This window comes from Onychostruthus taczanowskii, unplaced genomic scaffold, assembly GCF_017590055.1.
Source record: "Onychostruthus taczanowskii isolate IOZ18803 unplaced genomic scaffold, ASM1759005v1 scaffold37, whole genome shotgun sequence".
Classification (NCBI taxonomy): Eukaryota; Metazoa; Chordata; class Aves; order Passeriformes; family Passeridae; genus Onychostruthus; species Onychostruthus taczanowskii.
In genome coordinates, this window is record NW_024501126.1 from 9,157,281 (window position 1) to 9,183,723 (window position 26,443).

At 40.5% G+C, this 26,443-nt stretch overlaps 1 protein-coding gene across 1 annotated transcript in view; it reads right to left on the reverse strand.

Moving 5' to 3' along the window:
• The window catches only part of MYO10 (myosin X), a 162,719-nt gene that overhangs the window by 59,357 nt on the left and 76,919 nt on the right, over nucleotides 1–26,443 (reverse strand). Inside the window, exons 4-11 of the mRNA XM_041411761.1 lie at nucleotides 13,749–13,936; nucleotides 6,711–6,845; nucleotides 5,573–5,697; nucleotides 4,643–4,656; nucleotides 4,436–4,520; nucleotides 3,666–3,769; nucleotides 1,443–1,572; nucleotides 404–522 (exon numbers count right to left, since the gene is read on the reverse strand). Of these exons, the coding sequence (XP_041267695.1) occupies nucleotides 404–522; nucleotides 1,443–1,572; nucleotides 3,666–3,769; nucleotides 4,436–4,520; nucleotides 4,643–4,656; nucleotides 5,573–5,697; nucleotides 6,711–6,845; nucleotides 13,749–13,936 (900 nt within the window). The remainder of the gene's footprint in view (nucleotides 1–403; nucleotides 523–1,442; nucleotides 1,573–3,665; nucleotides 3,770–4,435; nucleotides 4,521–4,642; nucleotides 4,657–5,572; nucleotides 5,698–6,710; nucleotides 6,846–13,748; nucleotides 13,937–26,443) is intronic.

A 26,443-nucleotide genomic window follows, 5' to 3' on the forward strand; every position in this document is an offset into this window, starting at 1 on the left:
TCACCCTTTTCTAAAGGGAAACAATGTTATGCATACCTATTTCTAATTATCTTCTTGTATAAATTATAAAAATATTTCTCCTGAAAATTTGGCAAAATCATCCCCCTGACACAAGTGTCCATAGTGAAAAAATATCAGCCTACATGTTTAGAATTTGAAAAAAATGGGAAGTAATCAGTATTCATAAAAATAACAAGGGACAAGCTATAAGCCCTGGCCAGAACAATAGGATGGGATCTAAAGAGATTATACCCTTCCCAAAAAGCCTATGTAATATTTTTGATTACAACTGTGATGCATGAGCTAAGCTTCTGTTCTTGAGTGATCAGTGATTTCTCTAGACTTGAAGACTAAGACACCTTTCAAAGACCCTAAAAACGTGTCAAAATTGAGATGCCTTTACCTGTTGTATACTAAGAGGTGTTAGGATTTCTTCTCCCCTGAGAATCATCGACCTCTGAGTCAATGCTTCTGTTAGCTGTGTGGAGTCCAACCCCAGCAACTCAGCAGATCGACCCAGGGCTGGCGGAAGAGAAAGACAAATATAAATATGTCCTCAAATATACAAATCTATGAAACCAATTTTTTTTTACTATTATTATTATTATTATTACTACAACCACCACCATAATTTAAGACACTCCTGAAATGACAGGAATTAGAGATGAAAACACAATGAGAAATTCTAGATTACTGTTTTGCTGCTCATGAAAAGGCGTAAATGTGAAGGAAATTAGTAGTAGAATACATCACAAGTAAATTACAAATATTTATTTTCCTCTTTATGCTACATCAAGTACTTAACCAATCTACTAACATATTTTTCCAGACAGAAACATTAATTGACTCTTGGTCCACATGAATGTGTTTCCATTTTCCTTGGGATGTTGAGGATTAACCAATGAAATTTTTCTTCCATGCATACTTTAATCTTCAGTTTTGCTATAATGTGGTATATAAAACAGTACATAAAGCTACTCTCTCATGCCATACTTAAACAAATATTTTAAATGCCCACCAGCTCAATCTTTAGAACTACCAACACATTCTTTCAGATATGTACTTGAAATACAGAAAGCTCTAAAAAAAAGATACTTTCAGTGGAGATCCTGGTTAAGGAATGTTTTTCAGCACTTATGTTTTATCAGCTTGAGAATATTTCATAGAAGGAATTAGATTCAAATAGAATTTCATTACTGTTAATGGAATAAGTATGTGCCCAAGGTCTTCCCAAATTAAGACCTAGCAACCAGTAGCAGACTACTTTGCCTTATCTGTCAAACCCCATCCTCCCAAAGTAACATTTTAATCAACATTTACAGATGTTAAAAAGCAGGAAAACCCTTTCACTCCTTGTCCTCGCTATGTTCAGATACACTGACAACAAATAAGGATTTCAGAACCCCAGGAAACATTTAGATTAGGATGCACAGCCTTCTCACCTGTTTTAAAGGACACTTGTGCCCCTCCAGCAGTGATGAACTCAACATTGCCCAGATGCAAAATGCCAGCCAACAGCCTCAGAACTTCTCGTACTTCCTCCCTGCTGAACTCCATCACTTCCATTGCAGTCTGGAATGACATGTGAGCTTCTTCAATAACATGCACAGACTCAAAAATGGGAGGCCCTAGGAAAGCAAGTCAGGACTAAAAGAGAGCTGGCTTGAGTCCATTCCTTTGGTTTCATCCCAAACTGAATACACTCTAAGGCATCACCGGGACATCTTGGAACATGTAAGCATCACTCTGCTTCTAAGAAATTTCATTTTGATGCTGTAATGATGTTGTAATTTGCTTTCAAATTCACCATTAAAATCATATAAATATTGGAACGACCTGCTGAGTTGTGCATCAGATGCAATTACTATAATTTGAATTATTAATTGATTACCTCCTGCATGTTTTTACCAAAATTTGCCTACTGGCCTTGTAGGTAACAAGGCACGGGGGAGAAAACACAGCAGCATGTAAGATTTGATAATTTTTGTGCCCAAACATGCACCTTAACAGTGTGGTCTGACAACTTCCAGTCAAACTGAAGAAGAAAGATTTCTATATAAAAAGTGTTGAATTTATGAATAAACAATATGGCAACAATCAAGGCTCAACCACATAAATGAGGAGAAGAGTAAATAGTAAAATATTAAAAGAAACACTAAAACAAGAGGAACACATGCTTTCCTTTGACACAGAAAAGGTAACTGTAAGCCTCTTGAAATGACCAAACTTTCCAAATTTGGGTGTAATATGAGCCTGAGACCAGATCACTGTTTTGTGCCCTGACAGTCAGACTCATCATGTTATAGACACTGCAGGTGTTTGACAGATGACACATTTTATCTTTCATAAATCAGCCATTACAAATGGAAAAGCCTCAGACTCATCCCACAATTCAAAGCAGGGTAGAGATAATGGCTGAAGGTTTATTTGGTAAAGCAGACCTCTCACAACTAAAGGGAAGCAGCACTACAAGTTCATCTCCCTGCGCACTGTGCTGTTCCTTCCTGTCTCCCACAAAAAAGTGTCCCTTAAGTAACACAAGACTTACACTGCAATAAAAGCAGGCAAAGGAGATAACTATAACAGGAAAAGGCAGGTGAGGGTGAGCTCTGGGGGTTTCTGCCCACCTCCTGCTCTGGGAATGCAGCCTTGCAGTCTGGCAGCCGGGCTCCCAGCCTGCCCATGCTGCAGGCAGCAGGCAAACATCACCTGGCCAGCTGATTTCATGGTCTGCCTAGCCTGGGATGATTATCATAAATTAAATGTCATGATAACCAACTGCAGCATGTGACTACAATATAGGTAAGTTACCAACATTTCTAACACCTCCTTCTGCCATACAAGATGAGGGATTTTTAAACTGAAAAAATCTAGACATTAGTTCATCAGTTTGGCAAAAAGATTAACATAGCTAAGCAAAAACAGTTTGGTGAAGGGCGTAAAACCAAATGTTTTATCTGATTTTTAAAATCTAACACCCATCACCTCAGTGCTACAATACCCAGTTAGTGTGGTCAGTATGGACTAATTGCTGTGGAGGTGAGAACACAAAGCCATTCAGAGAGATTCCATCGGGACCCAGGTTTTTAATCTGTGCTTATATTTTCATAGCTCTATTGTGTAAGTTACTCCATACAACTGCATTTTCCAGCTGCAACTTAAAAGAGCCACAGCTCCCTGTGTGCTGTATTGCAGACTCCACCCAGTAGATAGATGCCATATGACATATGAACTGGGCAAAGCTTTCAGACTGAAAAACAGTGATATTTATATATATATATATATATATGTGTGTGTGTGTGTGTGTGTGTGTGTGTGTGTATGTGTATATGTGCATATGTGTATATATATATGTGTATATGTACATGCATATTTATCAGTGATATAAAACAACGCAGGGAAAGGCAAAAGCATGTAAAAGTCTTACAGACTTCCCAAGAGACATTCTTTTCATTTCAAAACGTAAGCATTTTGCTTCTGGAGGACAGATAAAGGCATGCTGAAGCATTCTGAGAAAGTATAAGTCCCTGTAAGATTAATGCCCCAATGAGAGAGCTGCACATGGAGGAAAGAACAGGAAGGCTTTGTACCCTGCTTTGCCAATGGGTTCCACAAACCTGAACTTCCAGCACTTTTAAAGCAAAAGATCTAAGGAAGCAACTCACAATGACTTCCTGGAAAGAATCCTTGTCACTGATTGTCTTATCTGCTATACATCCAGACTGGTTCAGGTAGTGGTAGTTCTCAGGTACAGATAAGTAAAAAGCATCTAATGAGAGAAAACAGGGTGAGTGAAAAGGAATACCAAAACAGAAGGACTCCACAAGTGACTATGTCAGACTTGAACAGTTCACAATTCATCTGCTCAGAAATTATGACAATGCATAAGACAAGGTTTTACATTCAAATCAGATGGGGGGTTATTTTGCTGGGTTTTGTTTTATTTAGCTGCATAATAGAGTTAACTCTACTTTTTAGCATGCAAAGACAGCAGGCCCACAGGGAGATGCTGAAACAGCTTTAGGCAATTTTGCACGTATACAAATGGCATTTCTTTTGTTCAGTGGATTTATTCTTTATGAGAAAGGATTAGAGCAACCAGAATTATTTATCTTTGTTGCTGTGGAGTTATTTAGTACCAGCAAAAATATTCAGTTTGAACACAATGAGGCAAGTTTGTCCCCAAGCAATATTCCCAAGGCCACAGCAGAAGCTGGGAGGAAAACTACCGTCAGCTCAGTGACATTCTTCAGCTAAGTGGGTTTCTTTATCAAGTTGAGCTCAAATTCACACTCACTGAATCCCAGCTGAATAAAAAACTTATTTCTCAGCTTCGGTTAGTGGGTTTCTGCAGTTAAATTCTCCACTGCTGTCACCACTGCTGACTGCTAGCAGAAAACCACTACAGCTGTGTGACTTGTGCTTTGCCACTCACCTTTCTCTCTCTCTTCTATCCCTGCCAGCAGAGCATAGAATATATGATAATTTCTTTCCCCGGGGTTTTGTCTTACTACACGATTCTGTCAAAGCAAAAAATAGTTTCCACTTAAGTGATCACTTGTGAAGACAAATTTTTTATCCACAGTTTCAGACAAAAATTTAATAAAAAACAATTAACTTAGCAAAAGCAAACATAACTTACTTTTTCCAATAAATCTGGAGCCAGCAAGAAAAGCTTCAGTCAAGGAATAAAGTAAAAATCAATTCATGCAGAAGCTTTTTATAATCTTCCCTCTTTTGTTTGAGACAATAGGAAGACTATCATGGTCTTTTTTTAAAACATGCTAAACCGGTTTCATACAATACACCTACAGGAAGATAAATACAGTAGCAACAATGATAATATTGTAGCAGTTCTAATATCTGTGTATCAACACCTTCCCTTCCATCCCACCAAAACTGGACTTGGCAGATTCTGCATTTTAAATGACATCTGTTTTCCTTTGCTTTTTTTTTTTTTCTTCCCCTAAAACTTGGAGACAACCTCAAGAATTAAATTTTTCCCACTGAAAAAGCAGTTTATGTTTAAAACAGCAGGTAGGATCTCCTTGGAATATTCCTCATCCTCACAACTCTGCCGCTCTGGTGGAGCTGGCTCATAGTCTGATTTTGCCAAATGCAGGACAAATCTGAGGATTTAACCCACCCAGACTCACACTGCAGAAATTGAACAGCTCTGCTCTTTCACATACTTTTCCAGAGAAGTAAGCAGCTTATCTTTGGATACAGTAATGAGAGAAATGGCTGACAACTCAAGTTATTCCTGAGGACCCAGGCTGTTTTAGCTCATTACATGGGAAATGCACATGAGCCATGTCACGCTAGTGGTAGTAATCCGAAGTGCTGCTCCTCCAAGAGTACTTACATCCCACCCACTACAAAAGCATGTGTGCATGTGTGAATTTGGTGTTGCTGCTTCCCCTTCCCAGCTACATCAGCTCAGTTTAACTGTGTATATTTCAGGATGGGGTGAAAGGACAGACAAAGGCAAGCCAGTTCTCCCTCAGTCCTCCATCAAGGAGGTATATGGGCACTTCCCACAAACAGGGATCAAATCACCAAACAAGGATACAATCCATAATTCTTCCTCCCTGAATGTTCCCTTTCTGACAGATGTTCAGCTGAATAAACTTCCCAAAGCGGCTTGAGTTGTTGTTGTAAACAGTCTTTGCATTGCCAAAAGCTTCCATAATTGGACTGTGAAGACAGAGAATGACAGGAGTGTTAACATGTGACCAGCATGCCAACAACTTCATGTGGGGCTGGTGAAAGGAGCAGCACTCTGACAAGCTCCCCTCTGACACTCTAATCAGCAGCAGCCTACATCTCAGCATTACCCTTCCTTTAGCAACGGGCATCTCAGTTTTCTAGCAGAAGATGCAAGTATTCATGCAACAGGAAGAAATATCACACTGAACTACTCTGCAGCTTCAGAGTTGTAACTGCTGCTTCCTACTTCTTTTGTAATTGCTCAAAATATGCACACAATTCTCACTGCAGTACTCAAATGATAGAAATAAGAAATCTCAGCACAAGGAAATTGCTAGATAGATGCAAGGAGTCCTTGTCCTTGGGAATTAAAAAAAATAACTACATCAAGATACAGCATGTACAGCAGAGATGAAGCAAGATAAACAGAAGTAACAGCATCTCAAATTGCCTTAGTTTTTAAATTGTTTAGAACCATGTAATTTCATGTCAACACCAAGATTTCTTTTTTGCTTGCATAGATTGCGTCCAATTTATCTGATACATTTTCTCATCTGTCTTATCAGCTCTCCTTATCCTCCCTTTCCTCAGCATGCTTTTACCACTTGAGCACTTTATCCTCACCATGCTGTATCTTGTTCTACCATATCCTCAGGCTACACAAACTGAACCAAAGGTTTCCCCCGCCCATCACCCATTTCCCTTACTCTGATCATCTGAATTCAGCCCCAAACAAAAATGAAAGCCACCATTAAAGCTTCATGCAATTCAAAACTCTGCGTATGTTTGCTTCACTAAGAATACCACCATGCTCACAATTCTCTAGAGCAGCCAGGTAATTTTATTTAATGGAGTACTTTCCTTTCTCCAGTACACACTTTACTTTTACTTTTTTTTCAGTAAACACACACACACGTATTTGATTACATTGCAAGATCTTATTTCAATGTCAAGGTTTATGTCTTCTGAAAAAAATACCCATGTGTTGAAAGGTCCTATACCTGCTCTCAAGAATAGCTTGCTCCACACAGGAGGTCTTCTCTCTGGAGGACAGCTCCAGTGAATGCTGGCTCATTGCAGACAAGAACTTGAGAATCAGCTTAGTGCTCTCCGTCTTCCCAGCACCACTTTCGCCACTGAAAGAAGATGAGGAAATGGTTTGCACAGTCCCAGTGTCCAGTGAAGAAGCCCTCAGGCTAGCCACCCAAACTCTACATTACTGGAGGTCAGGAAGACTGGGGCGATTAGAAGTGATGGTCAAATGAAGCCAGAAAACCCCATTAAACTTCCTGAATATGACATCCAAGGAAAAACAGAAGCTGTCCCAAAGCTTTTTAACTGCCCAGACAGCATTTCAAGGCACTGACTGCATATGTACACACACCTAAGAGGCAACAAAAAGCTCTCTGAATGTAAACAATTATCCAGCACTTCCCACCATCATGTTAAAACAAACTTACAAAAAAGACATGGCAAAGGGATAAAAACCAAACTAAGAATTATATGGGAGAGTTTGGTAAACACTGCAGCAGTCTAGCTAACGAAGGAGCCCTGCTGGGAGGAGGAGGAAGTTAGAGACACCAATGCACATTCTCACACATAAAGGCCACTTGTACAATTAATACTGAAATTCTTAGCGAGCTACATACTCTTTAAACAAACTTTTTATGTACCTGTTTAAACAAACCAGATTCGTGTGAGTTCAAAATATCCAATTTCCACCTCTCATTACCATCAGAGATATAAAACCTTTCATCACCACCCAAAGGAGAACAAAGCTATTTGATAATGCTAAATTGACATTTTAAAAGCAAATTATTAATAAGCAACCCTGCTGATACAAACAGAAGGCAATATACTCAGTTTCTCTTCAAAACCTACACTCTAAAAAGGGAAAGTTTAGATTTGGCTTATTTCCCCAATGCCCTTTCCCTTCAATTATGTAGCCTAAACAGACACTGTAAGCCATTAACAAAAATAACTTGTAGGGAAAGTTTGTCTAATTTGCTCACTCTTAATCTACAGTAATAGTAATGTACCCTAAACTGTGGCTTTGCTCCTCATTAAGCTGTACCTAATTCCCGTATATTCCCAAAGAAAGAGGGCACATTTTGGTCTTACTTCACCTTCTCCATTGTAGCAAGTGGGAATTTTGACTTTGATGGAGCACAATTGGGCATGTGGAGCAAGCCTAGATAATTGGCAGTCTTTTGTTGTGCCATTGCTGTGTAATGACCCCAGTGATTTTAGGTTAAAACAAAGTGTAATGATGCTTTCTAGTAAAATGCAAGGAAGAAAGGCATTGCCCATAAATACAGCATGACATTTTCCTGCAAATGAATGTCAATAATAAAATTAGGGAAGAGACATTCAGGAAACATAGTGAGACTTCTTCATAACTGCCAATATGTTCCAGCAAGTGTGATTCATCCATTACATTTATACCACATCAAACAAATTCTGTAGTTTTTTTAATGTAATTTTACCCTTGACGTCTGGCCTTTTCAGTATTCCTTCCCCTTCTCTTTGCAGGCCCTCACTCACTCATCTCTTCTGCCCAAGAAGAAATACTTAATATTCCTGCATTCAATACTCACCATAAAAAACCCCATTTTTACTAGTAGTTGTGAGAGAGCTTCACAAACCCTTGCATTATTCTTGTTTATCGCAATAAATCATCAAGTAACATACACCTCTTCCTGCTTAATTCTCTCCCTCTGAGCCATGCATATTGCTCAACAGCAGGCACAAGGTGACATTGAGGACATCACGTCTTCCATTGATACCATCCTTCCTCTGCCCCAACCCACTGTCCCTCGGTCTGCAGAATCTGTAGTTCTGTGGAAGCTGAAAGTTACCCCACTGTAGCTGAGAGCCATTCTACAAGTGCCATTCATTCAAAGCTGATGGAAAAAGATCTCCTGCACCTCTCTCTGGTACAGCTGGCATTATGCACAATTACATGCTCTTGTTTTTTTCTCAGAACAGGGAGACTCAGAACTGGTTCAATTCTGAACCTGCCCAGTGTTCTATTTTGACAGTTGCCAATTGGAGATGCCCATGAAAGACATAGATTATTTCCCTTCTGTGTTCTTCCAGCTTCCAACTCTTTGCTGTTCAGAGGCTTCCTGATCTAAATCTGGTTTTTACATGTCTTGTAACCCTCAATATATTTATTTTCTATGAGTTTCTAGCTATACTACCTTGAAAAGCAAATGATCTTGTTTTTTCAGATCCACTTTCTATTAGCTTCATTTGATACCTCTCAGTTCTCATGGTAGAAGGAGAAGCCAACAATTCATCCTGGCGCTCTTTCTGCTGTGCATGGCTTGATGGTTAGTGCCCCAAATTCAAGGTGCCTGTTTCCATTAGCCATTTCCCATGTTATATTTTTATTACTTTTTTAAAATTTTTCTCTGAACCACCTTCAGTTCCACAAAGTCCAATGGATGGATTTACACAATGTTCTCTACTCATTTAGTAGTAACCACTCCATTCTATCCACTTTTACAGTTACATGGGATCAACCTTTCAGAGTGCTTAGAAAGCTTTCACCTACAAGGTCAGTAAAAGGGTGAATTTTTTAGTGCAACCTTTCCAGCAACCTTTCCAGCCCATGAGTTTAAGTGTGCAGCTTGTTCCACATCACTACGTTCAGGACTGTGAACATATTAAGTCTGACAGCAGGCCAGAAGGCCCCCCCTTAGAAGATCTTTAGACTTTCTCCGTGATTTGTTCTATGCAGGGCTAAGGGCACAGCAGCCTGCACTCACGACTGCCACAGCATAAAAAGGGGTCACTAAGAGAGACTCCTCATGCTGAAGGACATAACACTAAATCATTTCCCTATTCTGTCTGTGTAAGAGTCAGAAGAACAGTCTGTAGTGGCTGCTAATTGCTGACACACCAAAGGCACTGCTCCATGACACCTCTGGAACCCCCAACCCATCTCCTGAGGGCCAAATGACCAGAAGCCCCACATGGGGGAAGGGCCCAGGAAGGCCAAAGGATACTTGAACTGAGACAGGAGGTCTACACATCTTGACCCTGCCTCCTCTTAGAATTTCTACCAGCTGAACACCTCTGGAACCAGGAGTGGTAGCTATACTTATTTGTTTCTGTATCTTTTCTGCCTTTCTCACTTTCTCCCTCTAACTCCCTCTTCTCAGAGTTTAGTGTAACTTAAACTTGGATGAGCTTAGAGTTTGCAAAGTTAAAGGGCTAAGTTAACACTTTGAGAAGAGTTTTGTGTTGATGGAATGCTGCTCTAAACCTTTGCAAAAGTTCTCTGACTTTCTAAAGTTGCCAGCTTTTTTTTTTTGTTTTGTTTTGACTCCTTGAGAATATCTTCTCAGTACTTCTCCTGTGCATCTGAGTACAAGAACAACCATAAATCCTTTCAAGAGTCTCATCAAGTGAGGTTTTTGGGGCCTTACAGTCTGCTGCCTTTAAAACCCCAAGGCAGATTCACACAGACAAAACAGGCCCCTTCAGCAAATACACTTCATCAAATGCACGTCTGAACTTTGGTGCATCAGTCTCACAAGGACACTACACCCATCACAGATCTTCGTCCCATACAAAAGATTTGTTTCATATTGATTTTCAAGCTGAAAAACAATAACAAAAAGTTTCAGGCCGTGAGATAATAATAAGAGAGCAAACAAATTGGTATCAGACAATGATTTCCCACTCACGGCACTGACTTGAATGTCATACAGAGCAACGGTTGTGGCTCCTCTTACACTTCTTTGGGAGTGCTCTGATGTGGATCAATTACAATTTTATCTGAGAGAAGAGCATGTTTTTGCTTCTGCACAGACTAGACCACCTTAAACAGAGCAGCAAAAAAAACCTCAACCAAACCAAACCTGAAGATATTTTCCTATTCTTGCAAAAAAGGCATGGAGGTTTGAACTTGGTCTCAACTTGTAAACTTCAGCTAATTATGGGGCAGCTCAGCCTCTTTCCTCCACCAGGACAAGCTACTTGACTATTGCTCAAATTAGATGGATGTTCTTCATGTTCCTGAGGCACCCAGCTGAAAAATCAGAAGATGTTTTTAACATGGTGGGTTTTTCCCCCCTGTTTTAAATGAAACTGGACCCTGCAGTAATGGTTCAGACCAACATGAAACTGAGAAGTCATTGATGCAGATCTTTTTGTCTACAGAAAAGACTCCAGTTTTTTAGCCTGGGAGAGTTAAAATACCATTTCACAACTATGTACATATTCTAACACCAGTTGTGTACAGCTTCTTCAGTGTGCCAATTTGTTGACATCTTAGACTGATAAGTCCTTTTTATGCAGCATTATCATGAATTAATGCCTGTTACACACACCAATAAATAAGCATCTCTAGGTGATTCAATTTATCATCTCTTCTGTATTTCCTTCCTTTTCACCTCTGACCTGGATGGTTATACAGGAAAAATGGTCTCACATTTAAATGATATTCTGAGTTTTTCTAATTCATGTTCTGCAATTCGCCCTCTCACCCCACCCCAGCCCTAAAAATATCCAAATATTAATATTTCAAAACACTAGAAGCTTTTTCACAGGTTTTGAACCCAAAGCATGAAGAAAGCAGCTCCAAACCAAAGCTGAGCTAATTCCGAGGGCCAGCAGGGGGCACTTCAAGTCCAGAGGAACATCAGAAAGCAACGCAAGCGCCTTCCTTTGTGAGGCTGTTACATTTTACTACCTAATGCTGAGATCCCAAGGTCAGGAGCAGCTCAAACTGCCTATCAGAATGTGAATAATTCCCTCATTTTAACCACCGTGTTTTCGAGGTGCAACAGAATTTTCCTCTTCATCATCTCTATATTTATCTGAGTTAAAACACTAAAGAGCTCCACTTGGCTATGTTCTTTTTCAAATGCCAGTAGTAACCAAGAAAGTTACAGTGACAGTACAGTGACTTGTTACAATGCCTAATTCTAAGCCAGTAAAAGATGCAGGAATGACAGGATGCTGAATTTGCCAAGTACACTGTTATACCTCCCACTTCCTATGCCCTAAACTAGGCATGTGACAACAGGGACTTTCCTAAGCTGTAGGAAGGCCATGGAAACCTTCAATAATTTTAAAAAATCCTATTCTGAGTCCTTCACAGATAGAGCAGATAATGCTCTTTTAGGAAAGCAGATTTGGCATTCAATTTTTTTTTTTAATTTGAATTGCATGTTTCCTCAATTTCTCCAGTAACAAGACACCCTTATACGGTTGTATTGTGCCACTGATCTGAAACACAGAACTTACACAAATCACTGTTTCAATCCATATCCACAGTAAACAATTTTAAAAGGGATTCCTAATACAAAAATCCTCCATATTATGGCTTATCTGTACCAAAGTATGGTTCTGCTCTGTATATGGTTTACAGAGCAGAAAATGCTGAACACTCCCCTGGAACATCACAGACTTCTGCTTATGTCCATTTTAGGACATAACCTCCTTTCCTCCTGGCAGCTCGTAAGGAACTGCAATGAAAGGTAAAATACTGAGACTAGTAGAGAAGGGCAAAAATACCAATGGCCATCAGAAATTGTTTTGGTCCCTAAATTTGTGTACACAGGCTGTTCACAAGTAACAGCCTAGCAATAAAAAACAAAATCATGACTCCAGGCTAGCTATTGTCACATAACAAAAATCTCTGTGAATTTTGTTTTTGTTTCGACTCTCACCTGAGCTCATCTTTATACGTACAGAACTATGTATTAAATAATAGGAAGGAGAAAAACAGTTAAAGAAAGCTGGAAAAAACACACTCTTCAGCTTTGTGTCACTGCAAAGCAGAACCTGCCTAGAGGCCAGGGCAGGTGGGCACTGTGACCTGAGAGCCTGCAGAAAGTTGCAAGGCAGGCCTGGCTGTGTTGCAGCTAGTCCACATTTCTAACAGCTTGGGTGCTGAACTACATACACCAAATCCCCCTCTTATCCATGAAGCCTTGCAACCTGGCCCACAATCTGAAATGTCAGTAGAAACTGCCTATTGCCAAAGGTGCTGCTCTCACTCTGCCTCATCCCCTCTCTGTCCCACCATCTGCCCCATGCTGCAGCCAGTCCTACAGCCACCACAAGAACTCCTGGGGAGGTCTGGAGACAGCCAAAATTATGGCAACTCATGCCTGAAGAGTTCTACACATGTAACTTTGGGGTGCAGGAAGGTGACAGCAAGTAGGCCTAATCACAAAAATGTTGTGAAGGCAAGAGAGGAGAGGTAGGGGAAACACAAGGTCTCCTACCCCTCTGAGCATCACACCCTGTCCAGAGCCCAGTGGTTGGGGCCATGCTGCAGTAACCTGCTCCTCCCTATCTGGTGGGCCAGACTTTGGTCTCCCTGCCTGTGTATGAGCCAACACAGCTGAGCTGGCAGGCTAGGGAATGGGAAAAGAGCTGGCTGCGTTTTCACCTCTTCTGGAGCCAGAAGGAAGGAGGAGCTGAAAGCAGTGAAAAGCTATTGAAATGCCAACTGCTCCCTAACGCACACTCGGCCACAGCCAGATCCTGAATACCAGCAGCACAGTGGTTCAAACGGGAAGCTATTAAATCACCATTAAATTAAAGCACAACAAGATTAAGCAAGGAAGATTAATCAGGCAGAATTAAGTGGCTGAAATGTGGAGGGGTTTCTCTCTTGTTATTCTTATTTACTGCATATCTCAAGAACTTGTAGGGTAATTTTTTTCTTTTCCTCTCCATACAGAAATCAAGGTCCAGCGGCGACAAACTACTGAGCTGCACAGAGATGTTTAAACTGGTGGGAAAACACTTAGGGTAACATTTGATGTATGAAGACCAAAAAATGCCCAAAAATTAAACAGGGTTTTTTCACTAAATATAAAAAACCCAATACGTTTTGTTAGAGGTGCACAGAATGACACAAAACAAGTTCAGAACTCTCTTGAAACGGTGCTGTTTAAAAAGCCTGCTTTCTTTTGGAGCTCTCCCCATGTGGCCCATAGCCATGCTCCCAAACCACCTTGAAGAGCTCACCATCAGGGACACGCAGAGGGGCAGCAGCAGCCCCCACTCACCTGATGAGGATGCACTGGTTTTCGTGGCGCTTCCAGAGGCAGCGGTAGCACTCGTTGGCCACGGCGAAGATGTGAGGCGCGATCTCTCCCATGTGGTGCTTGCTGTACCGCTCCACGGCGGCGCGGTCGTACAGCCCTGGGATGCTCTTGTAGGGGTTCACAGATGCAACTATCGAACCAATGTAGGTCTGCAACACACAGCACCCCCCCAGAGCTGTTAGCACACCTGCGCTGGAACAGATTAACACTCTTCTCTAATGACAGATAAGAAATACAGATTTGCAAAACCATAACAATCCTTTGGATAAAGGTGGCCAGCAATTTTCCCCAATTTCTTCCTCTCAAGAAAAGCAACCAAAGGGTGAAAGTTGTTGCTACCTCTGTCACGTTCTCAGGCTTACCCCACCTATAACACTGAGCTTATTGACTGTATAAATCCCTGCCTTAATGCTGCTTACAGCTGCATGGTAATGCCTATCAGCGCTGGCCTACAGCTGCTTCTCATGTGTCCTTAGGGACTTGCTGAACTTACTAAAAACCTGACTGAGCCCAAAGTAATGATGGAAAGGTCTGCATTTCCATGTAGAGTATCCAAGTCCTTCTCTGCTACTCACTTCTAAAACAGAAACATCAGGCATTATGGTAGACACGAGGACCATTATATGTAGAATAGCAGTCTCTAAGAAAAGTGTGTGAAGTGGCAGATGCTGCAAAAACACTGGGTTTCTGCAGCATTTTTAGTATTAGTTAGATGCAGGACAGCAGCTGGCAAGTCATTAATTTCTATCCCACTGCAATTAGAGAGCACATCAGTCAAAACCACCCAGGTAGCAGCTTATGCCCATTCCCATTGCCTTAACTCATTAGGCTGCGGTAACCTGATCATTTTCAACAGTCTGTTCACAATGCTGTTCAATTTCTCCCTCACCCTCTATCCACTTCAATATAATTTTCTAATAAAATCCCATTAAGTGAGGTAGGAGATAACATTAAGCATGCTATCTCCAGAGTTTCTGGGGCATGTGAAATTAATTGATATACTGTACAGCATGTGCAGCGTTACTTCTGCGGTACCAATTCCATTTAGTTAAACGCCCTTTCTCTGGTTACAGGCAGGAAGCTGACACCTGGCTTCAACAGCCCTGCTCTGGACCGGTGAAGAGCCAGGCTGGGCAGCCTCCAGCCCTGTAACACAGCCCCCACGTACAGACAGATGCCTCACCAGGAGTCAACCCTCTCGTCACTGACAGGAACCAGCTGTGAAGCTGACAGCAGGACTGAGGGTCTCTTCATCTCCACAGCACCCTAACCAGAGACTGATGGGTAAGGGGAGCAGCATCTTGCAAACCCCCGAAAGGCAGCCCCATGTGCTCTTCCTGCAGCCTCCATCTCTAAGCCACCAAAGCGACCATCAGTTCCCCCATACTTTTATTTTCCCCTCTATCAGTCTCTTTTGCAGCATTTACAGCCCACATCTACCTGCCTCCCTCTTTCTCTCCTTAATTAACATGCAATTATCGCTGTGTATCAGCTCTCCTTTCTCACTGTTACCCTGCTGTTACAGTCCCCATTATCCACCTGTTCACCCTCCATCAGGCCCGACACAAATTGCAGCTTTGAGCTTCTGCTAAGGGCACTGCAGCGGTGTCCTTGAAATCATGACAATTTTATTAGCAGTAAGGGGAATATCTCTCCTCACTGTAACTTTAGCACCTTTTACCGAGTGGCGAATTTTCAATCTGTGTGTTTTATAACACAACCCCCACTCTCCCATGCCGTGCGACAGCTCAGAAGATTTCATCTAGAAGAGAGATACCATTTCAACATGAGATCGTATCGCAGCACAATTACAGCACTGAGACAACAGCTTAATTTCCTGGGATCATCCCCTCTTGGACTCTTAAATAAGTAATAAGTAACAAGGAAGGCTCTGAAAACAAACTTCCTCTGTTTGATGCATCTTTCAGCACAGATTGCACAAGGAAACATTTTAAGACGCTTCTTTTTTAATTACATGACTGCAGTGCAAGTATGACCAATAAAAGAGACTGCTACAGATCTTCCTCTTTCCCCTATTAAAGTCTGGCTGAAGTCTTTGGAAAAGAGTAACTTGAGGCACATCATCACAACAGATGCCATGGCAAAGATGTAAATACAAAAATCCCCATGAAACATAATACCATCTAGCTTCATAAGTAAATAATCACTCTATAGCTTCTGCAAGAGTAAGTACCTGACAGAACAATACCTCCATGATAAAGCACTGGCAAAACTGCATCGCTATGGGCTACCAATTATGATTTTTCTTTTTTTTACTTTTTCTTTTCTTTACCTTTTTTCTTTTTGTTTTTTACTGTTTTACTTCAGTTCAAAACAGCAAATATCAGAAGAGGTGACAGCAGTCCACTTCTGCATATGCTCATTTAAAATGGGGCAGTCTTTCAGAAGACTTAAGCACATTTTTTTTAAAGTGACAGAAAGACTTCCAGAATATTAGTCATTACTGTGAATGATAAAAGTTTATTAAATAAAGTGAGCTGGCTTCATTGCCTTGTAATTCAATAAGTATAGTAGAGAAATGGGTGGTGTATTATGGCAATAAAAAGAAACCTGGTGAACAGCAGAAATTATACTGGTGAAAAAATCACCCCATTGAGTAATGTTTAGGACATGTCACTATTTTAAAAAAATTCATTCTCTCTATCTTTTTCTTTCAGCAAAAACATGAAGAACCACAGTCTCTACTGACAAAAGTGCAGCTTTGTGGTTCCAGTTTTCTGGTGCTTTAAGTATGTACAACCTGCAGGACAAGCTAAATGCATGCACAAACTGCCACCAAATTATAATGGCACGTGGCAGAACAAACTCAGGGCTTCAAAAATCAACTTCCTCATCACAAGGGAAGATCATGAAAAAAGTATATTCTTCACAGACACAGTGTATCACATTTATCACCTACCAGGTGTCACAGTCCGACCCAGGGGTAGCCACAACCAGCTTAGTCTGCATGGACTAAGGAGTTAGCTGGCCCAAGCAAAAGTTCTGCTTTCACCCAAGGTAGTTCAACAAAGTATCAATGGGCTGAAGCAGTACTGTTATTAAAAACTATTCAAATTATTTTAAAAGGTTACGTTAAAAGAAAAATCTTCCAGAAGTCTTTGTAAATTGCCTCTGGGATCCTCCACTGCGGCAAGATCTGCTGCTGCAAGAATAACTTCCTACATCACTTCCAGGCTTACTACTTATCCCATCCAGTACCTATCACAAGGTCTTACTAGCAGCAGTATTTTATAAGCAGTAGATCCTAGACTGGCAGCTCTAAGAGCCCCAGAATTAGGGACCTGGAGGAGGGGGGAAGGATACATGTACTCCCATGAAGAGTGCTACCACCTCTCAATTTTATAGAATCCATGAATGGCCTGGGCTGGAAGGAGAACAAACATCATGTAGTTCCAACACCCCTGTTGTGGGCAGGGACACCTTCCACTAGAACAGATTTCTCAATGCCCCATCCAATGTGGCATTTAACACTTCCAGAGATGGGGCAACCACAACTTCCCTAGGTGAACAGTTCCAGTGCCCCCACCCTCACAGCGAAGAATTTCTTCCTAATATCTAACCTAAACATTCTCTCTTTCAGTTTGAAGCCATTCCCCCTTGTCCTGTCAGTACATGCCCCTGTAAAAAGTCCCTCTCAATCTTTCTTGTAGGCTCCTCCACTTGCACTCCCTTGGAGACCCTGAGCAGCCACACAACACAACCCCTTTCTTGCAGGGCACACCTTCTGGGCTGGAAATGCAAGCGTCTTAGGAGCAGGTTAAACCGGTGTAAAAATACACAAAAATGCACGACTGCTCAGTGGACGTGTGCTGTCTCCTGAGCACCACTTCTGCACCAGACATCAGCATATGGCAAATTAAATGGGTTAGCAACCAGAAGCAGGATCTCTAAATTATGTATTATGCCAACATCACAAAGCAGGTGACATTTCAGAAAAGATGTTTTCACATAAGAATGACACTTCCACTTTGCTTGTAAGACAGTAATCTAAATTTTCTTTTTGTTCTTTGCAGTTTCTAATCTGATTCTGGAAGTCAATAATTACTTATTTTAATGAAAGCCTTCCAAAGCAATTATGAATGGGAGAAATGCTGCCAGAGCACTAGCAAGCAGACAGGGGAGTTCTGAAGACTTCCAGTTGAAATAGTTTGAGAGTTTTTCCAGTGATATACTGTGAGAACTCCTGTTAGAAGCCTGACCCCTTAAATGCATGGCAATGAACAGGCCAGTTTACTATTCCCTGATATATGGCTTCACACAGAACCACACACAAATTCTTGAACTACTTTGGTACAGACTAAACCAGCAACAACTTGTTATAAGGTCATGGCTAATATATTTATTTAAACCAAAGAATAAATGAGAGTTGAGTTACTCAGCCTGAATCCCAACGCAGCACTTTGATTACTGCATTAAAGGTTGGGTTCCTTTTGCACTTTCAAACTTTTACTGGAATTTTACATTGTTAATTCATCTCCTAAAACACTTTTGCTCACAAACCACAGACACTCCTGCTCCCCCTTTCAGTAAAAAGGGAAAACAAGATTGTTTGCTGATCCTCTACAAGGACTTCCAAAATTAAAGGTTCCAATCCTATCTTCTCAGCTAGACACTGAGTAAGAGAAGACAAAACGAAAGATGTACTTCAGAAAGGAAGAGATTTTTTTATCAGTTCTTTGAATGCTTTTTGTTTGTTGCCTTCTGATAGCAATTACCTTTGAGCCTCTATCTTGAATTCATCCCACAGTTCTTCAAACACTGAAAAACAATTTATTCTTTAACAAGAGCAGACAAAGACTGCTGATAGCCACAGAAATACTCTAGCAAAACTTAATATAGTCAGAGTAGTCCTGTCTAACATGAGAGGGTGGGGCTTTTTAAATAAAGACACAATCAATTTATTTTAGTTTGATGCCAAATGAATCTAAATGACATACAAGCTTTTATTGATCCAAATACACTTTAGTGTATTTTACACTTAGTATTACAAGAAAAAAATTTGCAATATAGCAAAAAAATACAGTTTGAAATGTCTTACTTTCTCATGTGGAAAAGGCTTTCAGATTAAAAGAGAAAAAGTAGCATAAGAAATTTCCCCCTCAATTTTTTTTCAGGTTCTCTATAATAGAAAAACAATGAAGAAGAAACTGCCCTAATGGAAGACCACTTCATTAGTCCTATAAATCAAACATACTGAATACACCAGAGCCACCCTGCTTTTCATCTTTTCTCCTTCACAGATGCTTTTTAGAATTTTGGGGTATATCCTTTCAGGTTTGTTCCATATCCAGCAACCACACACCTTGCACTTCTTCCCTTTTATGTCAAAACTTCTCCACAATAACTTTTCTGTTTCTGAGGATCCTTTATGATATCTGTGTTCTATCCAAGCTCGCTTTTTCCATGTAAGGTCCTTAAATTTATTCTACACTGCCCTTCTCATGACCTTTCACTCTCTACATCAAGGTGTCCCTCTGTACTTCACAGACTTGTAGCATCTGAGACATCCCAGTCTTCCTGCTTTCACAAATAAATAAATAAAAAGGGGGAAGCAGGGAAGGACACACACTTAGGCTCTCCATATCTCATGCTACAGGGAGAGTGGGAGAGAGAAGGCAGAAGCAGACTGGAGGACTCTGTTGAAGCACATTATGCGCTGCTCCTGAACTAAATCTTTGATCAACAATCTCAACAGAAACTAAAACTGCTTGCATTATTAAAACAGGCATAAGAAGACTGCATTACTCTATTTCTTTCTAAAATTGTGTTTCTTTACTACCACCAAAAAATCAAAATATCCTTCACAGCTTGGAACTAGAGATGTTGGAACATCTTGGAACAGATCAAATACAGAAATTAAGATGTTTTGTTACAGATATATACACTAAAATCGAGAAACAGGACCTTGTCCAAGTCCCTTAAGAGCACTTTCAAGCCTTTCTTCTTTAGAGCATAAAAACTCTGTTATTACAGAAAGAAAAGCATGCTTTCTGATGCCTCAAAAGATAAGTTTCTGGACTGTATTTTAAAAACTCCTGAATTTCCTGGAGTCTCTTAAGGAACTGATTCTGTGTCTGAAAAGTAAAAGTAGTTTTTTTTAAAAAACGGGGTATTGGTATCAACCTGCCAATTTATTCCACAAGTATTAGTTTCTGGGCTTACTCTTAATTTATGGGAAACTTCAAATTAAACTAGAGTACAACTGGCTCACCTCAAAGCTACTTCTATGTTGCTTTTACAAAAGGCACAGGAAAAGATTTTTATCACCATTCCACACAACCTCTGCATCTCACATACCTTTAAATCATCACAGCTACAGGAACCTTACCAAATAAAACCGGTGTTTTCACAGAACATGCAGCAGCAGGCAACTTTTGAAAGACCACAAAATAGCCATCAAACTTTGTTATGTTTTCAACACCAAATTTTAAGGTGTCAGGATGAAAAACTGGGAACAGAAGAGTTTGCTCCACACTGGAGTTATGGCCTTTGTGGTTTAGAGCTCTCTCAGGTGAAAGGATTGATGGTAATCAGGGTTGAGTTTATTCTGTGGCAAAGACAACCAAATGTCTACCACATACACATCAGCAGAAAAAGGAGAAAGATGGCTGGGCCACATTTTGGTGTGCTTTTTAGAGGAGGCAGAAGAAGGGGTGATGGTATGCCATAAAGAAGACGGTAATTAATGCCCTCATTCATGGGAGGATCTCGATTTATCCTCACTGTGGTAAGTATATCCTGTCTTTCAGCTAGCCCCATGCTAATTTCAGTGGGACAGAACCCAGTTGTTTCATGTCTGAAGAAAAGCTTCTTTCTTAAAAACCATAATCGAAGTGAAGTACTAAACTGCAATTTAATGTTTTTTAAAACTACATGTTTTAAGTGTTTTCAACCAATCAAGCCATTTCTAAGATATAAATGCCATACTCTATAATCATCCTTACATGCTTGGGCTCCTGCAGTCCTCACCATGTCTGGTGACTCATGGTGAATGTCCAACCACCCAAATTTACATCAGCTTTGCTTTTCTCTATATCTATGTTCCTTGTCATTGCACTCCTATGTGCAATGCAGTGCAGTGCAGTTTATGACCCCTAAACTGTCATTTTTTTCTTCTTAAGTTCAGCCATAGGATTGATTGCAAAATGAGCTGCTTGTAAATACACAGGCCACACTACAAATACAAGAGTTAGCACCCACAGGAGAGGACATTTAGAAGTGAACCAGAACATGACATGGAATGTCTCTAGGAAGATAAGCTACCTACAGCCAAGACTCATCTTCTACATGTTCTCCTTGTCATTGTTTTTGGAAAGTGTCTTCTCACACTGCTCAGCTGTATTTTCAAACCATGTCCTTCAGTTCATGATGGAAACTGCAGCAGCCTCTCCTACCAACCACTTCCCTGCTGGCCTTTTCTCCTTCTGTGCTGAGCACAGAACAGATCCAAGACACAACAGACCAAGGCCTTTTCAAAGCCAGGCTTTATGCTTGATTCCACCAGCACAGCTCACAAGAAGATTTTGGAATAGTTTTGGAATATTTTGAAATGTGATTTCAGGTGATCACAGGCAACTGTCGGGCAACAGGACATTCTCTTAGATGCCTTGTCAGTGATGTTGACCCTTCAGTCCAGCTAATATGACCTTAAGCTTCCCTTGGTGCAAAAGTGTTAAGCAACACAGTCCTGTTCCCAAGCCCCTCCAAGGGCAAAGGCTGCGCTATCTCTTCAGGAAAAAAGCTGTACTTTGTAACCCAGCTACCTTAACTTCTACACTAAGAGATTCCTTCAGCTCCCTACAGCTTCAGTCTTGCACATTCATTGAGTCCTTCTTGTTCTAGGAAGCTAAATGAAACTGTGTAGGTCTGTTTATTAAGGGTTAAAAACTGGTTTTGGTCACTTTAGTTGCCAATGTAAATACCCCAAACTGCACGGAGGCAGACGCCTTTCTGCCTCCACAGAAGGCTCAGAGATGGTGAAGACCTCTCCACCTGGTTAAGAGATATGCTCACAGCTTAATCTCATCTTCTTATTTTATTTCTTCTATTGTAGGAGAAATTATTATTTTCTCCTATTGTACGGATTGTTCCATGTGGATGGGGATTACTCAAGGAAACACTACAAGTGTGATTCTGAATCCACACAAAAAGCAATCTCGTTAGGAAGCATAAAAACGATATAAAGAAAGATTGATAAAAGAGCACTGTTACAACCAACGGTAAAAACCAAACCAGCAGATAATAATACAGATGTTGTTTTTAATTCTTTAAGGTATTCACAGGTCTCTGGCAGTTTTTCTCCTGTATAAAAAGCACCAAGTCCCCTTGTTTTTACTGTACTTTTTTGCTGACTAATACAACACAATCTCTACCATGCAGCAGTCCTATCTACTGGGTCAGTGTAATGATCTTTTGTACAGTTTTCATACAAACAGTTACTGAAGCATTTCTCTCTTTGCCATTGCCATGCAGATAAAGGCAGTCCCCTCCTGAAAACAAACACGATTGATCAGAACAAGACATTGATTTTTGTTATTTTCATGGGCTGCAATACAGCATGTGAAAATGACTTTGCAGAGGAGAATGTAGCAATCTGTGAGCACAGTTTTAACTAGGCAAGCTCTAGCTCAAATCAAAAAGGCCTCACAAAAAGCAGAGACCCCATGGCTTATCACTTCATTTCAAATGGCCTGTGGCACAAACTAGTTCTTCCTCCTGCTCTGTTATTGCACAATGCTCAAATGAGCCTTTCAAAACTGTCTGAAGGTCTAATTTACCCTCCAGCAAGGAAAAGAAAAAAATGGTCTTCTTCCTTCCTATACGTTCATACTGGAGAGATGAAGGGGCTTTTCAGAGAAAATACACACAAAGGAAAACCAAAATGCTGGTAAAACGATGAATCAAAGAGCAGTGTCTCTAGAACACTGGCGAAATATTTTCATATAAAGCTTCACAGATCTGTTTAATTTTTCCTGAAAGTATTTTACATACTAATATCCAGATTTCCATAACTTCCATGGCTCCTTAATATTTGAAGACCTCTTCTGTAGAAAGGGCTTTTTTAGGAGGAAAGCAGGAAGAGCAGGAATTACTCTTTAACAGAGCATGAAAAGAGAAATCAAAAGCCAGCATAACTGAAATCTATCTCTATGCCAGGTAGTTAGCTGGATGTCACTGAACTGCAGCCAAATAGCCGTCAGTGGAGAAATCAGGACTGCGATGGCAAATGGAATTAACTGTCAAAAATCTGCTAAATGGAGCTTTTGGATTCCATTTGCTTTTAAAAGGAGCAACTGACAAACATCAAAGGGAAAAAGCTGAAACTGCCTGTGAGAAAGGGACCATCTCTTTTTAAATAAAAATAACAGGCTGGCTACAAATCAATAACCCATTTACACAGATAAACAATAGCTATAAAAGTTAATTCACTCCCAACTTAAATGGGTTGTTTGCAGCCTTTCTAGTATTAAACTGCTGGAATATGTGTATAAGATGGTGCAGCGCAGCAGGAAATTTTGTACAGCTCACTTTACAGTAGAAGCCTCACTCATGTAAAAAGTGGTGGCAACAGGTAAGCACCCTAAGTTTTGGAGCCCAAATTCCTGCCCTCCTTTCAATGACTTGGCTGGATTGGGAACAACAGACGTTAGAGAAAGGAGCCAAAGCTTACCTCCAAGTGAGGCAATGGCACGTGCAGAAGCATTCAGCACCATTTGCAAAAGCTCTGACTGAACAGCACTAAGCTGCTGTTGGCATTTGTCCAAATGACTATAATTTCTCTTTTGATTCTCCATGTTGGTCTGCTTTCTGTTCTTGGCTCATAGAGTTAGCAGTGACATGCAATAAATGAATACTAGCCTTCAAATCTGGGAAGACATTAGCAATAGATACCATCACCAATGACAAAATCTGCACATGATGCAGATTTCTGCTTTGCAGTTTTCTATATGAGGTTACCATCAAAGATAGCTTAGAGCTTTTGTATTACAAACAGAAAACTGACGGAAGTCAACAGAAACTGACCCTGTTGCCAGTCCTTCTATTATTTATTCCCCAACTAACAAACTAACTAACTGAGAAAAAAATACTGGTACAGAGTAGAATAGAAAGAGCAAGATTTCATGTTTTAGTAAAACTTTGACCTCTTCACCCTCTCCACATCACTAAAGCAGGCCACTGACACTAGCAGGTGAGATCCTTACTGCCGTGTGTACACCCAGCAGGTTACCAACACCATCTAATGCGCTGCAAACCGTAATATAAATTTATCTGTTGGTGCAGGCATTGCGCACATGTGGCCACTGCACACACTGCAAAGTGTTTGTGTAGCTGTAGCATACATGGCTCTGTACTCAGTGACACACACCTATCATTTCTTTTAATGTTGTCACATTGATCACAACACCTCAGGCTGAAATACTTCCTTGGATCTGAAAATAGGCACCTTTAAAACCCCCAGTATTTTCAGTTGAGGACTTTGTGAGGACAGAGTTCAGACAAACAGTCTTTATTGTTGTTGTTGTTATTACAGCTATTAGCAGTTCCACAAGTCATGCAGAATCTGGAGGAAGTCAGAAGCAAGGCTGGTTAACCAACTGATGGCATTTGTTTACTTCTCATATCATTACAGCTATGTTTCTCCATTAACACACATTTAAAAAACCCCAAAAAACAAAAAACAATAATTTGCCTGTGGTAGACAATTTTTGATCTATATAACTGACCAGCCTTTAGAAATAACAGTCACCAGTAATAAATTTCACTAGATTTCCAATTAAAACCCTGCTGTGTTTTTATAGATCTTTGTCTGCTGCTCTCTAGTAACAGATGTGAAATGGAAGCTGTAATTAATGCTTGGAGACAGGAACTCACTTTGAACCGCATTTTGAAAACATTATCTGATGTGTGCAAGCATAACATTCTAATTATGGAGGTAAGCAGCTATGTATAGACATTTGTCATGAGTTCTTAGCAACAGCATTCTCCGCTTCCACACTTTGTGGAAAGAGCTGGTGGCAAGTATTTTCCTCATCTTCTCAGTAGCACAGGAAGGTGTAAAAAACACTGTCATTCCTCATCACGCTTTGAAGATTTCTTTACTGTAAAAGCAGAGCAATTAAATAAACAGCAGCTTCCCCAGTGACCACAGAGCAGATCCTGCAAAGCGGTTACCTGGGACTGCTCTAGAGCAGTGAATGCCTCTGGAGAGGAACCATGCAAGCACAGCTGGATTGCAGACAAGACCAAGATAAATGTACTTCTAGGGGCCAGTGTAATTGTTCTAGGGACATGAACTGTTTTTATACATGTTTTATGGTACTAATTAATGACAGAGTTTCTGGGTACCATTGTCTGGGGTTTTTTTAAGTCCATGGCCCAGAATTATTTATAAAAAGGCACACAACAGGCCAAAGACCAAGGCTGTTGAGCTCTCCAGGACGTTGTAGGGGTCCATGACATATATTCTTCTTAGGTCCAGTTTCCACATGGAGTGTGTCCAATTTTTTCCATTTAAGAAACCAGTCATGAGGTTTTGTCTTTATTAGTAAACACTTTAAGGCTATGGTTTAGTGGTATTTATGGTGGCATTCAGTCAAAGGTTGGCCTTGAAGACATTGGAGCTCCTTTCCAACCTCAGTGATTTTATGATTCTATTGGCTTCTACTCATCTTCCTTTGTTTCTCTGCCTTCACCTACAACTTGTGTCCATGTTAGAGTACATCTGAGCAGGAGTGCTGTGGAAGTGTATGAATTATGTCTGTCTGCATTACATCAGCCATGACTTTAGTGTGCCCCACTATTTTCTCACTGTAAATGCAGCAATATCCACTTCCTGCTGACCATCATAGCATGGTACAGAGCAACTGCACTGGATCCAAAAGGAGTTTTACTGTACTCGGAAAAAAAACAAATATGCAAAAAACCAGAAAAACAAGTCACAGAGAGCAACTGACCTAGATACTAAAGTGTCTGTGTCTGCAAACAGAATTTGAAAAAGCCCCTCTGGTGATTATTGATCAACACAGCACAAACATCAACTAGTTGCCTCTAGGAGCCCTTATGGCTTCAAGGGAGATAAACTATCTAATTACTGCAAGCTTAACAAACTACAACTGATTGTGCTGCTTAAGTAAATAAACACTAATAGATTTAAAAATCAATGCATAAATAACTGAAAATCCCTTTTAAGAACAGATAGAACTGAGCATTCTGTACAATGAAGTGGCTAGGAGCTCTGCAACAACCTTGTCACGAAGAGACAACTTTTCCAGTTTAACACCTTTTCCAAAAATCGGATAAATGTTGCTTTTTTATCCAAGTTATTCAATGTTTGTTGCTTCAGCTGAAGAGAGAAGGGAAGCTAGCCATGAAAACTGAGCTCCTAATTACCATCATCCTCCCTCTGATGTGGATGTGGCTGGTACAGCACTACATGTCGACGTGGCTGGTACAGAACTTTTCATACATATGCACGCAGACATAACAGATGGTTACAATTATCGATGGGCGAGCTGCAGTCCTAATTTGAGAGTGAGCAAAAATAGGTTGTGTTGTCCCTCACCCTTCCTGGACACCACACCCAACTGCTGGACAACCTGAAAGTCACTCTCCCTCCCCATCAGGGGACGGTGACC